The sequence below is a fragment of the Mustelus asterias genome, chromosome 4, assembly GCF_964213995.1.
Source record: "Mustelus asterias chromosome 4, sMusAst1.hap1.1, whole genome shotgun sequence".
In the NCBI taxonomy this organism is placed as follows: Eukaryota; Metazoa; Chordata; class Chondrichthyes; order Carcharhiniformes; family Triakidae; genus Mustelus; species Mustelus asterias.
In genome coordinates, this window is record NC_135804.1 from 88,957,534 (window position 1) to 88,974,775 (window position 17,242).

The window sequence follows — 17,242 nt, forward strand, 5'->3', positions numbered from 1 at the left end:
GTGAAAGCAAAATACAGCAGATACTGGAATCCAAAATGAAAACATTAAGTTCTGGAAATACTCAGCAGCTCTGGCAGCACCTGTGGAAAGAGGAAACGTTAATAAGTAGGGTTTTTCAGGCCCAACACTGGTGGGCCCTGAAATCCCCAACCAAAGTTATGGACCTTTTGACTGCTCTCCAAATTTTCCAGTCCTGCCCTCGCCGCTTCCCACCGTTGGCACGACTGGAAAGCCAGGCTGACATTTCTAACCTGAAATGTTGATGTATTGTTTATATTTGAGTATAATACTGCTTTGTGTTGAAACTGCAGAATACTGCACAGTGCTGTCGAATCGTGAAACTGTTTTCTTCTTGTTTGGTGAACAAGCACTGACTTTCTGCGCTGCTGTGCAGAGGACGAGTACTCCCCTCCATGTCGAAGAAAAAATTTCAAGGGAACTCGGCGTTCCAGATATTTTTGCGCACCTGCCAGCTGATGACATCAGTTTACGTTAGTGACCTTGCAACCTGCTTAATTATTACTTTCTTAGGCATCTTCCCACTTAATGCTTGAGGGAGCCCAAAGAAATTAGAACCGCAAAATGACACAGCTCCGCAGGAGTCTATTCAACCCAACCTGCTTGTGCTGATTCTTTGAAAGAGCTATCCAATTAAACCCATTTCCCTGCTATTTCCCTATAGTCCTCCAAATGTTCCTTTTCAAGAATATTCCAATTTCCCTCAGAGAGCCATTATTGAATCTGCTTCCACCACCCCTCACACACTGCATTCCAGATCAGACCAACTCATAGAGTCATTCATTCGTGGGACATGGGCGTCACTGGCTGACCAGCCTTTATTGCCCATCCCTATTGCCCAAGGGCAGTTGGGAGTCAACCACATTGCTGTGGCTCAGGAGTCACATGTACGCCAGACCAGGTAAGGACAGCGGATTCCCTTCCCTAAAGGACATTAGTGAACCAGATGGGTTTTTCCAACAATGGACAATAATTTCATGGTCATCAGTTAATTCCAGATATTTTTAATTGAATTCAAATCCACCATCTGCGTGGAGGGATTTGAACCCCAGTCCCCAGAACATTAGCTGAGTTCCGGGATTATTAGTCCAGCGATAATGCCATGAGGCCATCGCCTTCCCCTCGCAGCGTCAAGTTCCTCGGCACCTTGACTCTGGTTCTTTTGCCGATTAACTTCAATTATGCCTACTGGCTACCGGCCCTCCTATTACTGGAAATTGTTTCTCCTTATTTACCCTATCAAAAGAAGATGCATGATTTTGAACACCTGTATTAAATCCTGCCATCTGACAGATACAGCCCATTGAATACCAAACCAAAGAATTTGTATTTAACCTTTATAAATCAATCTTGCTGCCTATTATCAGATGTATTGGAAGGAGTTACAGGCTGTTAATCAATCTATTTGGCCAAATATGAACGCGATTTCTATGGCCATCAAGTCCTGGAATGGGACTCAAACCCAAAGCTCTGGACCAGAAATAGGGACACCACCCATTGCTCCACAAGACCATCTCATCACTGCATGGTTCCAGTAAATGCTGTCTGCACCATCTCAAAGGTCTTAACACTCTTTTTAAGTTGTGATGCCCAAAGTTAAACGTGATCCCCCAGTTTGGGATTGATTGATTTCTAAAGGTTGAATACAATTTCCTCGATTTTATACTTGCTTAGGCTGGCTTTTTCAGGCGGCAAGGTTTCCTGCCCTGCCACTCAGAGTCAGCAGGGAACGCAGACCCAATATCCTCGAACGTGTGTTAATTGGGTGGAGATGGAGCTTCCACCCCTCACTCAGGCAGAGGTCCCGCTTTAGGTTGGCCAGCAGCCCTGTAGTTCCAGGGGCACTAGGGGCAGCAGTGGCCAGGACCAGGACCATAGTCCGGGGACCCAGGCTGAGATGAATTCACAGAGTCTAATGGTGAGAGGGGAAGGTGAGGTCCAGGAGGATAGGGAGAGGAAGCACTGGGGTCTTAATCCAGAAATGAGGTGGGAAGGAGCACCCTCAGGTTTGGACCTCTGTAGAGGGGTTGGGGGTGTGGGGTGGGGGTTGGGGCAGGTGTCTAATGTGGAAAGAGCGTCCTTGAGGGAGTTGCCCTATTTCCCACCTGAGCCCAAGCAGGCTTCACAGGGCACAGACAAGTTAGTGGAGTGGGCAGATAGGTGGCAGATGAAGTTCAGCGTGAAGAAGTGTGAGGTGACGTATTTTGGTAGGAAGAACATGGAGAGACAATATAAAATAAGGGGTAAAATTCTTAAGTGGGTGCAGGAGCAGAGGGACCTGGGTGTGCATATGCACAGATAATTGAAGATCACAGGACTGGCGGAGGGAGGAGTTAATAATGTATATATTATTCTGGGCTTTATTAATTGGGGCATAGAACCAGGAGATTATGCTGAACTTATACACGACACTAGTTAGACCTCAGCTGGAGTACTGTGTACAGTTCTGAGCGCTACACTATAGGAAGGATGTGAATGTATTTGAGAGAGTGCAGAAGATGTTTGCAAGAATGGTTTTAAGAATGAGAAACTTCAGTTATAAGGATAGATTGGGGAGGCTGGGACTGTTCTCCTTGCAGAGAAGAAGGCTAAAGATGAGGTTTGGTAGAAATGTACAAAATCATGAGGGAGGGGTGGTGGGTGGCTGGACACAACAGATAGGGAGAAACTGTTCCTGCTCATAGAAGAATCAAATGTGAGAGAGCACAGATTTAAGGTGATTTGCAAAATAAGGAAGTGTGGTGTAGGAAGAAACTTGTTCACGCAGTGAGTGGTTCGGGTCTGGAATGCACTGTCTGGAAATGTAGTGGAGGCAGGTTCGATCAAGACATTCAAGAGGGCATTAGATGATTGTTTGAATAGGAACGATGGGCAAAGATACATCGAAAAAGCAGGAGAATGGCAAAAATCATGATGTTCATTTGGAGAGCTGGTGCAGACACGATGGTCTGAATGCCCTCCTGTGCTGTGACAATTCTGTGATTGTGTGACTCCACCTCCTCAACTTTTCCCATCATCCACAAAGTTGAGGCAAGCAGGAAGTGGCCTCAGCCATTTGAGGGCTCCAAATGAGGCGAGGGCATCGAGACAATCATAGGCCCCACCTGCCCACCCCATGTAAACTTGCGGACAAGTTGGAGGTGGGTATCATAGAATCATAGAAACCCTACAGTGCAGAAAGACGCCATTCAGGCATTGAAGTCTGCACCGACAACAATCCAACCCATGCCCTATCCCTGTTATCCCACATATTTACCCTGTTAGCCCCCCTGGCACTAAGGGCAATTTAGCATGGCCAATCAACCTAACCCACACATCTTTGGACAGTGGGTAGAAACCAGAGCACCCGGAGGAAACCCATGCAGGCACGAGAAGAAGGTGTAAACTCCACACAGACAGTGACCCAAGCCAGGAATCGAACCCAGGTCCTTGGAGCTGTGAGGCAGCCATGCTAACCACTGTGCCACCCCACAGGGGTGGTAGGGTAGGAGGGCATGGAAATGCCATCCAGGAATTTTACAAGACCCCCAGCCAGCAAACTTGCTGTTGGGAGACTGTAACATTTTGCCTTATTTCTCTGTTTATAAAATTAGTTTATTTATTAGTGTCATAAGTAGGTTTACATTAACACTGCAATGAAGTTATTGTGAAAATCCCCTAGTCGCCATGCTCTGGCACCTGTTCGGGTACACTGAGGGAGAATTTATCATGGCCAATGCACCTAACCAGCACGTCTTTCGGACTGTGGGAGGAAACCCGAGAACCCGGAGGAAACACATGCAGAAATGAGAGAACACGCAGACTCTGCACAGACAGTGACCCAATTCAGGAATTGAACCCAGGTCCCTGGCACTGTGAGGCAGCAGTGCTAACCACTGTGCCACCGTGTTGCCCCAAAGTCATGGCTACCTACTTATTTTAACAAAATAGGAAGGATAAACACAGGAACATGGGCTGAAAAAGTATCCAGAAAAAATGTTAATAAATATTGTCAATATTAATTTCTCCAGTCTCTTTATCATTCTGTATTCAGAGCACTGTTTTAAATCTCCAAATATCAATTTTCCTTTTTTCCAAACATACTTTAATAATCACAGGTGCCAGTGAATTTGCATGAGAATATTTACTCACTCAGTAGGATCCACAAGGGAAATATTCCTTTGCTCATTACAGCCAAATCACTAACAAGTATTTATGCTTCCATTATAAATAGTGAACAGTGTGAATTTTCCTCCAATATAATTTAATTTCAGTTCAATTCTTAATTTAAAGTACAAAAATTACAAGGATTTTAAGGATAGATTTGATTGAGTACAAGAGTTAGAAATAATTGATAGATGTATGCACCATTCAAACGAAAACAATGATCCACTCTATTGGTACAAAATTTTCAGTTTTTATATAATCTTAATATTACTCTTAATACAGTAAGTGGAAAAATCTAACAGAAATTAATTAGTCAGTAAAATTTGTCTCCACTGGTTTGCTGTGCCAGTCAGCCATTCCTGACATACCTGAGTATGGACAGCATGGTAACACAGTGATTACTACGAATTCCACACAGCGCCAGGGACCCGGGTTCAATTCCCAGCTTGGGTCACTGTCTGTGCTGAGTTTGCACGTTCTCCCCGTGTCTGCATGGATTTCCTTCGGATGCTCAGGTTTCCTTCCACAGTCTGAAAGACATGCTGGTTAAATGCATTGGCCATGCTAAATTCTCCCTTAGTGTACCCAAACAGGTGCTGGAGTGTGGCGACTAGGGGATTTTCACAGCAACTTCATTGCAGTGTTAATGTAAGTCTACTTGTGACAATAATAAACAAACGTTAAACTTGTGTAACCACCATGAAGCGGAGGCAGTGACATAGTGGTACTTAAACTGGACTAGTAATCCAAAGACCCAGGGTAAAGCTCTGGGGACCCCGGTTCAAATCCCACCATGGCAGATGGTGAAATTTCAATTCCATAAAAAATCTGAAATTAAAAGTCTAATGATGACCATGAAACCATTATCAATTGTTGTAAAAACCCATCTCGTTCACTGATGTCCTTCAGGGAAGGAAACCTGCTGGTTCTACCCGGAAATCTTACCATGTCTAGCTTACATGTGACTCCAGACCCAAAACAATGTGGTTGACTCTTAAATGCTCTCTGAAAATGACCGAGCAAGCTGTTCAGTACAAGAGCCCTTAGGGTAATAAATGCTGGCCCAGCCCACATCCCATGAAAGGATAAAAAAAAGAACCAAACACTGGCTTGGTGACAAGGGTGACTGACCCTTCTATATTTAGCTCTGACCAGGGGTAGCAGTAGTCTCGGCTGATGGGACATTGGTGGAATAGCAGTGGAGGGAGCATGATTGCTGTTCTCTTGAGTAAGATCAGCAGGTTCCAGCTCCACAGAGTTACTGCCACTCTCCCATGGTGGCATCTCACAAATCTTAGTAATCTGCTGGCATGCGGTTTGCTGGATACCTCTGAGAGGCTGAAAGCCCTTTTGAACATTAGTATCCATAGCCATGCAGTCAGTGGTTTGAGCCTGTGGGACTTCAGGCTCAGCTTAAATGGCAGAGAGCATGGATGATCTGACCTCAGTCCAAGCTTCCACAGCAGCACTGAGATGTTGATCAGCATCTGCTTGTGCTGCAGTGGAAGCTGAGACATTGACCATCAGACATTGCATCATGTTTAGGCCCACCAGTACTGTTATGGAGTTAATTAACACATCCACACTAGAATGCCTGGACTCCAAGCTCTGAGCGAAGTTCTTTGCTGCATTTGGAGCAGGACTCCTGTGTTCCTTGACTGTGACAATAGGCTGTCTTGGCAAACCTGCCAATAAACCAAGAATCTCTGTGCATGCTCATCAGTTTTCTCCTGTAGGCTGTCTGTCACAGTTCCCTGCAACAGAACGTGTCTTCAGGGAATTTGGCACATATGATATCCTTCGCCTCTGGCCAATGATTTACCGCATGCTGATCCAGCCTTGAAAGTTTGTGCAGTGCCAGTATCTGAATCGATGGCTGTGAATGCCAGACTAAGTGACAGTGTTACTTCATCAGATATCTGCCCCTGCTCTGGCCTTTCATCGTTGCAGTGGCCAAGCAAGTAGCAGGTCTTATGTACCTGAAAATGTCAATGCAGATGGGGAGGATTTGGTTATGGGTACAGAAAATAGTTGAATTTAAGAGGTCCACGGCCAAACCATCCTTGGCTTGCATTCATGTCAGATAGCAGGATAAGGGTGAAGTGGGATTTGAGATGGTGCATAAAGTGTGAACGTATCATCATCCTGAATAATCTTAGTGTTGCTGGATGCAATGGTCAAAGTCCTCCATAATGCAAAATTCCAGCTGTTTGGCATGAGATACAGACATGCCAATTCTGTACTGCCACCTGCTGTTATAACCAACCTTGTCCTGGAAGAGTGACAGTGAGGGTTTTGCACTGTGTTTGGGTAATGTTCCTGTCATAGCCGAATAGCTGGAAGTACATGGAAGCTTGAGATGTGGGTATGAAATTTACTGTATTAATAAACATGTGAGAGTGAGGTAAAGCATTAGAATGTTAGGTATGGCACATATGATATCCTTCGCCTCTGGCCAATGATTTACTCATGAATGTTAGGGCGGCACGGTAGCACAGTGGTTAGCACTGCTGCTTCACAGCTCCAGGGACCTGGGTTCGATTCCCGGCCTGGGTCACTGTCTGTGTGGAGTTTGCACATTCTCCTCGTGTCTGCGTGGGTTTCCTCCAGGTGCTCCGGTTTCCTCCCACAGTCCAAAGATGTGCGGGTTAGGTTGATTGGCCATGCTAAAAATTGCCCTTAGTGTCCTGAGATGCGTAGGTTGGAGGGATTAGTGGGTAGATATGGGGGTAGGGCCTGGGTGGGATTGTGGTCGGTGCAGACTCGATGGGCCGAATGGCCTCTTTCTGTACTGTAGGGTTTCTATGATTTCTATGTATGAGCCCTGACTGCTGATGGATGAGTGATGGGACTATGGTGCATGCGAGCTGCACGTGACGGTGGTGGTGTGAAGCTACGTCATAGGAAGATGTATTCACTGGCCTTGACAGATTGTGTGAAGTGATTGAACCTTTGCAGCTAGGCACTTGCGGCCAGGGTGCTGGAATTCGCCTCCCGAGCCACTGTTTGTAGGTATGCTGCGGGGAGATCTTATGGTGCAGTGATTCCGCCCAAACTCTGGGCCAGAGTTCAAATTCCATTTCAGGACTTGCACCGGAATTCTACCGCCCCGACTGCCACAGGAATCAGAACGGGTGAGGGGTGGACAATGGGGAACTCCATTGACCTCAGGTGGGATTTTCCAGTCCCGGGTCGAGCAAGGCCATAAAATCCCACTTTGATGTCCACAGAGGGTGCGTTAATAACATGGCCAAACAGGTTGGCTATCGGCCTGTAAATCCTTCCAGTGGAACTCACTACCACAAAAAGTAGTTGAGGCCAAAACATTGTGATTTCAAGAAGCTAGATATCGCTCTTGGGGCTAAAGGGATCGAGGGATAGGGGGGGAAAGCTGGATTAGGATATTGGTTTTGATGATCAGGCATAATCAAAATGAATGGCAAAGTAGGCTTAAAGGTCTGAATGGCCTACTCCTGCTTCTATTTTCTATGTTTCTAATATGCTTGATGGCAAGTATTAACAGTGGGAGAGTTTCTTCGTCAGCCATACTGCAGAAGGAAACAGCAAACCACTGCAGTACTTTACCCAGTATAATCATGGACCAACCCAATGGAAGTCCATGTTCACCAATCCCCTCTAAGGTACCTGGGGTAGGAAGAGGATGCCTTGAGGGCATCTTGGGAGACCGATTAAAAAATGGACTTCTACCTGCTGGAGCAAAGTCTCCACTGCTGCATTGGGAGAACCAGAGAGCTCTCCTTCTCACTCTCCTTCTCGCTCTCCTTCTCGCTCTCGCTCTCTCCCTCTCTCTCACGCTCGAGAATGTTGCTTGTTAGGTCGCTGAACATCCATCTGGCAAAGGAAGAAACAGGAGCCAGCCTGTCTTCAACACAAGTTGATTCACAAAAAAGCAATTTATATACACGTGCAGACAATGTTTCCCTTCTCCAATCCCCCCCATTGTGGAAATTGGTTCCTAATCTTCCTGAATTAGTATCAGCAGCTCGTGATCATAGCTAGAGCATGCACTCAGTTGTCACAACATTTGTAACATGAATATTGCTCCATTGGTGGTCATCTTTTTTCCCTCAAAGTCTGCAGCTAAGTGTTCCAGCAGCCGTTGAAGCCTGACAGCACATCCCCTTTAAGAGTGGCAACTGCCTTTCAGAAGTAGGAGTCTTGCTAGTCAGGCATGCACCTAGACCAAAGATAAAAGGGAAAATACAAAGGACAAAGAAAAGTACAGCACAGGAACAGGCCCTTTAGCCCTCCGTGTCTGTGCCAATCATGATGCCCTAACTAAACCAAAAAAAAACTTCTGCCTTTACTCAGTCCATATCCCTCTATTCCCTCCCTATTCATGTACTCATCCAAATGCCTCTTAAATGTTGCTAATGTGTAATACTGCAGATACTAGAATCTGAAACAAAAACAGAAAATACTAGAAAATTTCAGTCGGTCTGCCAGCATCTGTGGAGAGAAAATAGAGCCAACGTTTCGAGTCAGGATGACCCTTCGTCAGAGCTGAAGACAAGGAAAATCGGACAAGATTTATACTGTGAGGGTGTGTTTGGGGGCTGTAATTATAGGAATGACATCGATAAAAACACAAAGGGAATGTAAATGGTGATGATAAAGCCTAAGAATGATGCTTAGAGCATCCATTAAGAGATTGGAATGTGTAAATGGCAGAACTAAGGCGCAGAGTATAGGGATGTGGCAGTTATCCCCAGTGGGGTGGGGGAGGGGGGGAAATGAGATGCACTTAGACCCCCTGCTTTCCACACTTTGAGATTAAGGGGTTTGGGCACATCACCTCAATCAGGTGCTGAGTCATTGTGCATCACATCACTGGGCTGATCTGAATTTTTAGCCTTTAATGTTTTAGATTATATAAAAATTCATCTGTTTCAGGTGATGCTACCACCGGCCACCTTGAAATAAACCCCTAATTTTGCACCCTCATCATTTTTATACTTTCAATATTTGGATTTGCTTTCAGGCTTGCAGACACTGACAATTTTCCTTCTAAAAAAAGAAAGAATATTGTCTTTTCGCTTTAAGTTAAATTGATTGACTTGCTTTTGAATTGCCAGCTTTTGAAGGCAAGGTCAGCCTTTTTAAAGTTGTTGGTGAACCTTTGTTAGTTTCCTAGGTTGGTGCGTACTCTTTGTTCCACTACAATAACATGGAGGTAAGATAATTTGGAATGTAGATAATGGTAGTTCTGCTGTCAATGTGATGCTCACAAGAACTAACAAGGATCTTTTCTTTCAGTCTGTTCACAGTATTCCAAAGGCGTTTATGCCATTTTTGGCTTCTATGATAAGAGATCTGTAAACACGTTGACATCTTTCTGCGGAGCACTACACACATCTTTCATCACTCCAAGCTTCCCTACAGAAGGAGAAGTTCAGTTCGTTATTCAACTGAGGCCCCCACTGCAAGGAGCACTCTTAAGCCTTCTTACTCACTACAAATGGGAGAGATTTGTCTATCTGTATGATACAGACAGAGGTGAGCAGTGATACGCCGTGTTTCTTTTCCCCCATTTCTCTAAGGTATTCATGCATGACTGCTTAGATTGTGAGAAGATGGGAAGTTTCATTTTTGGTTGAAGCTAACAACCACTGTGTGTGTGTGTGGGGGGATGCATCAGTAAATTTGCATATCCAAGTGACTAATTATTTTGATGCCAAATGTTATTCAAAGAAATCTTAATAATTCATGTTTCTGATCAATCTGTCCCATCAGTTGCTAAGGAATTTGAAAATGTGGCTCTTATTTAATCCCTGAAATATTGAAGGGAAGAAATGACTTGTTAGTCTTGAAATAGTATTCTGCAGGGAATTATTTTTCTTAGATTGTTCAAATTTGGAATTATTTCAGTTGATCAGGTTTGGTGTTGAGGGTAACCTGTGACTATAGTTACCCTGGTACTTCTCTATTTTCAGATGCTCATTGATATCAGTTGGGTGACAGATTTTAATCTGGCCTTAAGTGCACCAAAATCAAACAGTTTGAGACCCTCTCCACTCCTCCTGAAAGTCAGCTAGTATGTACTGACTTAATGCTGCCTAGATGCCAGGGGCAATCACCCTCATCTCACCTCTAGAATTCAGCTTTTATGTGTTCTTGTTTGGGCTAAGGCTGTAATGAGGTCTGGAGTTGACTGATTCATGTGGAATCCTAGCTGAGCATCATTGAGCAAACTGTTGGTGAGTAAGGGCCAGTTGATAGCATTGTTGACAACAACTTCCATCACTGCGCTGATGATTGGGATGAGGTTGATGGGGCAGTTACTGGCTGGTTCGGATTTGATACCAGTGTGGGAGCTGTACTGGAACAGTAGCAAAGAACAATTCTAGGCCACTGGTGTTTACCACTAGAATTAGGGTGCCATCAGGACCCAAAACCTTTGCTTTGAACCTTTTAAACCTTTGGCTTTGTTAGCCTTAAAGCTTTTGTTGTGAAAAATAGTGTGGTTTCAGCTAAGTAAGTTTTTGCAGGCATCTGTTCACACCACATTCTTGTCCAAAGTATTGACAGAATTACATTGAAATGTCTGAGATGTTCTGATTTTGTTTCCTGCACTTCATAAATCTGAATGTGGATGCTACATAATATAATGAAAATAAATATCTTCATCTTTAAAATGGAAGTGGCTAGGATCGCAAAGAACTTTCAATGTCTTTTAATGTGGTCTGGCCTTTCAATGCTCAGGGAAGAAGTTGAGTGTTATTTGTTGGAAGGCACTGTTTTGCATTTTGGCACATTAAAGAGCAGTGCATTAAGCCACTATATATTTCAAAGACTAGTCTGAACATTTAAATAGTTGCAGGTGTCTTGAACCTAATTATGTGATTCACCATACATTATTATAGCCTGACATATACGAGACTTATTTCCCTCCATCATATTAAATGGCAAAGCAGGTTCGAATAATCAAGTAGGTTACTCCATTAGGTTGCCTTATTCGCTGGGTCGACATATATGCTGCCATTGATGGTATTATGGTGAATGAATGGGCTACAGCATACTGAGATGAAATTGGGTGCCACCACTAATTAAACAGTCATGCAGTTCAAGATAGAAACAGGACCACAAGTGAATGTCAGAACAGAGGAAGAAAACAACAGATTATGGAATACCTTAATTATAGCAGACCAAAATAGCAGTGACAGAATCCATGGGAGCACTTCTACAAGTGAGGTGAGAGTGTGTGCTCAATGATACAGTTCAGGACAAAATAAAGTTGCCACCTGTCGTAATGTTAAGGTGCAGAAATTTGTCTTGGCAGAAAGCGCTAATCTGGTGGGGCGGATCCAGAAGGGAATTAGAAAAGCACTGGTACAATGCGAATTGGTAGGGATAGGAGAAAAGGGTAGGCGAGTGGGACCAGCTGAGTTGTTCTTGCAGGAATCATGGGACCAAAGAGATCTTGGTCCCCCCCCCCCGCAAGCAGGTCTTCAGACACAAAAGGGAGCATCAAATTGCAAGGACAGGTTTCCCTTCATTCTTGCTTGCCCCAACATTGCAGCAATTCTGTAGCCATTTAAGGGTCTTTTCCCCCCAAGCTTCAATTTTGAGGCTGGCAGTCGGATTGCAGCTCCTTGGGGATAGGCCCAAAATAAAGAAAGTTAGGTCTTGGGGGACGGTCGGCGCCCCTCAATCAGAAGCCCCCTTCTGACTGCCCCTACCCACCCCATCCCAAAAGTCCAGTGACCTTCAGATTCCACCCCCACCCCAACCTTGGAATCCCGATCGCAATCGCCCCCCGCCTTCTCTATCCTGCCTTCCCCAGGACCCTGACACTTAATATAAACTCAGGCCTCTGATTCTCTGATATTTAATTCCATTCATAGAAAGCTCTTTCAAGCTAGATTTCTACCTCATTCAGCCGATTTTGAATTTGGCAGTGCTTGCCCGAAGCTTATTGTGAAAGGAAAGATAATCAGAGTAATGAGTAACACAAGGTGTGGAAATAAATACAGAAATTTCCAGATTTAGATCATTTACCACATGAAAACCAATTGAAGAAATGCACTGCAGAAATGTGAAACTAGATTTGTGCAGGTCAGAGTATTTGGAATTCATAAAGAATAATTATGAAGGCACTGAATGGACAACTATTTGATAATTTTGGTAGATTGTGAATTTGATTGGACTCAAAAATTTCAATCATTTCTACTAAAAGGGACTGTCTCAGACTTTGTGAGGAAATCTGCATGTTAAATGCATTCTGCCTCCTGCTCCTTGTTGTATGTGGTCAGCTTCCCACTGACTGTTCCACACAGGCTGTTGCCAGCCATCCACTGCCCACCCTCTGCCACCCATTGTATTACTCCCTCCCCTGCCTTTCAGCAACCCTCCCCCCATACCCCGCTCTTCACTACCCCCTCCTGTTGTCAGTCCCTCCCTTGCTTCCTCCTGCTCTCTTTGCCCACAACGCCACTCCTTTTGCTACTCCTTTTACTCTTCTATTTTTCGCACCCTTTGGCCCATGATCTCTTTGGTCCCATGATTCCTTTGCTACCCCATACTCCCATCTGCTGTTCACGATCCACTCTGCTGCTCCCTCCATCATTTCCCCCTGCTTCCTACTCCCTCCTACCTGCTTCTCATTTCCTCTACTCCCTGCTCTCTTCAGCGCTCTCTCTTGGCAGCATTGAAGCAATGGCTGGGAGTGGGGTTATTGGAATGCAGATGGGACAGTGAAGAGAGTGGGAGGAAGCAGGAGGGAGTGGCGGAGGGAGAGGGGATGGGAGGGAGCGATGGCGGGAGTGGGAATCAGAATGGAACAGCACACAGCATAGGAGGAAACAGAAGGCAGCAGTACGGAGAGTGGGAAATGGGAAGGAAGTACAAAGGGATTGGTAGAGAGAGTGGGAAGCAGAAGGCAGCATCACTGGAAGGCAGACAATTGAGTTCAAGAGTTGGGAAATCATGTTGCAGCTATATAAAACCTTGGCTGCATTTGGAATGTTGTGTGCAATTCTGGTCATACACTACCAAAAGGATGTGGAAGCTTTGGAGAGAATGCAAAGAAGGTTCACCAGGATGTTGCCTGGTCCCATGGGTGTCGGCTATGAGGAGAGGTTCAATAAACTAGGATTGTTTTCACTGGAAAAATGGAGGCTGAGGGGAGACCTGATAGAGATCTACCAAGGTATGACAGGCATAGACAGGGTGGATAGTCAGAGGTTTTTTCCAAGGATAGAGGTGTCAGTTACAAGGGGGACAGGTTCAAAGTGAGAACAGGAAAGTTTAAGGGAGATGTGCGGGGGAAGTTTTTCACACACAGAGTGGTGGGTGCCTGGAAAGTGCTGCCAGATGAGGTGGTGGAAACAGGCACATTAGCAACATTTAAGAGGCATCTGGATGGGTACATGAATAGGGAGGGAATAGAGGGATACAGACTGAGTAAGGGCAGAGGGTTTTTTTTAGTTTAGTTAGGGCATCATGATCGGCATGGGCTTGGAGGGCCGAAGGGCCTGTTCCTGTGCTGTACCTTTCTTCGTTCTTTGTTCTAATACAGGAGGCAGACTATGGGGGCAGGAGGGAGCAGAAATGAGACCAGGTGGCGTGTGCGAGTGAGAATACTATTTTCTGTTCTCTTCTATCTTTGATCTGTGCCATCCTTGATGTAGCCAACTGCCTGGGACTTCGCTGACACAGACGTCAACCGCACGTACACGGATTGTGACTTCTGCAGTTGCAGTATCAGCAAATGCAGCCTAAACTGACTATAATAAAAAAATAATAATAGGGATCAGGGAATTTTCTCCAATTGGAAAGATATAAGGGTATTCAATTGGGTTCGAGCTGTGGTTAAATAATTTGGAATTAAAAATTGGGGCAGCAATATTTAAAATGTGCTAATAACAAATGGAAGTTTTGGAAATTTAGGAAAGGCAGTCGGAGTACATATCGGATGAGCACAGTGGTGGCACGGTGGCACAGTGATTAGCACTGCTGCCTCACAGTGCCAGGAACATGGATTCGATTCCTGGCTTGGGTCACTGTCTATGTAGAGTTTATACATTCTCTCTGTCTCTGCGTGGGTTTCCTCCAGGTGCTCTGGTTTCCTCCCACAGTCCAAAGATGTGCGGGTTAGGTGGATTGGCCATGCTAAATTGCCCCTTAGTGTCAGGGGGACTAGCTAGGGTAAATGCATGGGATTATGGGAATAGGGCCTGGGTGGGATTGTGGTCGGTGCAGACTCGATGGACCGAATGGCTTCCATCTGCACTGTAAGGATTCTATGATTCTATGAACCTAGCAGAGAGCAGCCTGTGCATTGTAAAAAAAAATTGTTGTAAAATAGTATATTTTGGAATTAAAATTAAGAAAAAGGACAGTGGAAGTCAAAAGGATAGAGGAACATTGGTGTGCAGATTGTTAAGACCCTTGTGGAGACTAATAACTTAAAAAAGGAGAGAAAAGAAATCCCAGTAGCTAACACAAAGGCATTGTACCACATTGCTCATGTAACAAACAAACTAAAATCAATTTTAATTAAACATTTCTTAGTAGTCAATGAATACATGACACTACAGAACACACATTCTTAATAATACTTAACAAAAACCTCACACCACATTTATACCTTACACCTCACTCTCCAAAAATTGTACTCTTAAGGGCGGCACAGTGGCACAGAGGTTAGCACTGCTGCCTCACAGCTCCAGGGACCCAGGTTCAATTCTGGCCTTGGGTGACTGTCTGTATGGAATTTCCACATTCTCCCCTTGTCTGTGTAGTTTTCCTCCGGATGTTCCCACAGTCCAAACATGTGCAGGTTAGGTAGATTGGCAATGCTAAATTGCCACTTAGTTTAGATAGATTAGCCATGGGAAAGGTATGGTGTTACAGGGATAGGGTGGAGGAGAGGGACCTGAGTAAGATAATCTGTCAGCAAGTCGGTGCAGACTCAATGGGCTGAATGGCCTCTTCTGCATTGTAGGTATTCTATGATTCGATTAAATTATACTCCAAAGCTTGTGCCTGCTTTAATAAGATCTATTCTCCCTGCTTCCAGGCTGAATTATCCTTTTAAACAAAGTTCCCTTCTTTCAACCTTTCAACATAATACAATGGACTTTCCTTTGCAAGGTTCCCTCTGGCGATTCACAGTCTCTTACTCTTCACAATTCTTTTATCCTTGAACATAGATTCCATCTTCACCGATCCTCCACTCGTACCCAGCAAGGCCCACTGTGCCTTCCCCTGTGTTCAGGTGTTAAAGCTTGCACCAGAAAGGCAAAGGATTCTTGGATTTGTATCAAGGCACAGAAGACAAAAGCAAGGAGCTCATGTTGAAATTGTTCAAGTGCTCAGTCAAGCTACAACAGGAGTGCTGTATATTGGAGAGTGTTGGTAGGAGTGACCACTGCACAGTCCTTCTGGAGACTGTGGGTGTGGTCTTACCAAAAAAATCACAAGAGTGAAACGGGAGAGAATCGCGTCAATTTTTTGGGGCAAGTTAAAAATCGAATCTTACCACACTCTGAGAAAAAACAAAGTAATATCTGTTCCTGCCAGCAGGGGGAGGGGCAGATGCTGTGCTCACCAAAAGTCAGCAGCTGCAGCAGAGGGCATCATTGCGCATGCGCAGATCTCCCTGTTCTGTGCAATAGCGCAGAACAGAGAGATCTGTCACTGCCTCCCAGAGCTATAGCTGGCTTCTGTGGCTGATCTCCCTCCACAACCCCCACTATTGCCGCTCTCTGTGGCCGATGCCCCCCTCAGCACAAGCCGTCCGATTCCCCCCACCCCCGCACGGGCCGATCATCGGTTGCAGAATGCATATTGTCATCCCCACCTCCGCCGATTTTGGTGCAGAGTGTGCAGTGTCACCCCGCCTTAGACCAACAAAGAACAATACAGCCCAGGAACAGGCCCTTCGGCCCTCCAAGCCCGCGCCACTCCCTGGTCCAAACTAGACCATTCTTTTGTATCCCTCCATTCCCACTCCGTTCATGTGGCTATCTAGATAAGTCTTAAACGTTCCCAGTGTGTCTGCCTCCACCACCTTGCCTGGCAGCGCATTCCAGGCCCCCACCACCCTCTGCGTAAAATACGTCCTTCTGATATCCGTGTTAAACCCCCCCCCCCCTCACCTTGAACCTATGACCCCTCGTGAACATCACCACCGACCTGGGAAAAAGCTTCCCACCGTTCACCCTATCTATGCCTTTCATAATTTTATATACCTCTATTAGGTCGCCCCTCATCCTCCGTCTTTCCAGTGAAAGACCCTGACATCTTCAGGCCCCACCACTTCCCAGTAGGCCCTGACCCCTCAGGCCCTGCCCCTTTGGCACTGCCTGTGTGCCAGTGTGTTAGTGCCAGGATGCCCAGTCAGCCTCATTTCCTTTTCAGGCACGAGGCTAATCTCAGCAGATATCTGCTGTCAGTAAGATCGCGAGAGGCAAGAAATCAGGCTCGAACCCATTCCTCACTGTTACTGGGTCAAAGTCCTCGAATTCCCTTCCGAACACCATGTGAGCTGCAGTGTTTCAAGAAGTTGACTCGCCACCATCTTCTTGAGGGCAATTAAGGATGGACAATAAATGCTGGCCTATCCAGCGGCAGCCACATCCTGAGGAAAAAATACAAACATTTGAAAAAAATATAGTTTTAGACATCCTACAGTGGGAAGAATATTGTGGAATAAAGTTGTCAGGCATCACTTTGTTTTTGTGATTGGCACCTGTCAGCTGCCAACAGTATCTTTCACCATGAGAAACTGCATTTCAGGCCACTTGTTTTGTTGGCAGCACTGTCAGTTCTGGAATGGGTGGGGGGGAGGATGTGGCAGTTGGGGGGGGGCGGCGGGGGAGCGATCAGCAGGAATGTAGGTGGAGCACTCCTGTTCCTTTTGGCTACCAGAAAAGTATTTTTTTTTAAATAGAACTTGTTTTTGATTGGCTGGTGGCTGAAGAGTCTTGATAGAAGATCCGCCAGTGCCTGCCATGCTCACCAGAAACCAACTTTACACAGGGATCCATCAATAGCTGTTGGGCCCATGATGAATACATCAGGTGGGATTTTCCAGTCGCACTTGCCCCAAGAC

The 17,242-nt window shown here is 45.4% G+C and overlaps 1 protein-coding gene across 1 annotated transcript in view; it reads left to right on the forward strand.

Moving 5' to 3' along the window:
• LOC144492349 (glutamate receptor 3-like) overlaps positions 1-17,242 on the forward strand; it is a 400,257-nt gene that overhangs the window by 54,059 nt on the left and 328,956 nt on the right. The window contains exon 3 of the mRNA XM_078210344.1: positions 9,442-9,681. Coding sequence (XP_078066470.1) covers positions 9,442-9,681 — 240 coding nt within the window. The remainder of the gene's footprint in view (positions 1-9,441; positions 9,682-17,242) is intronic.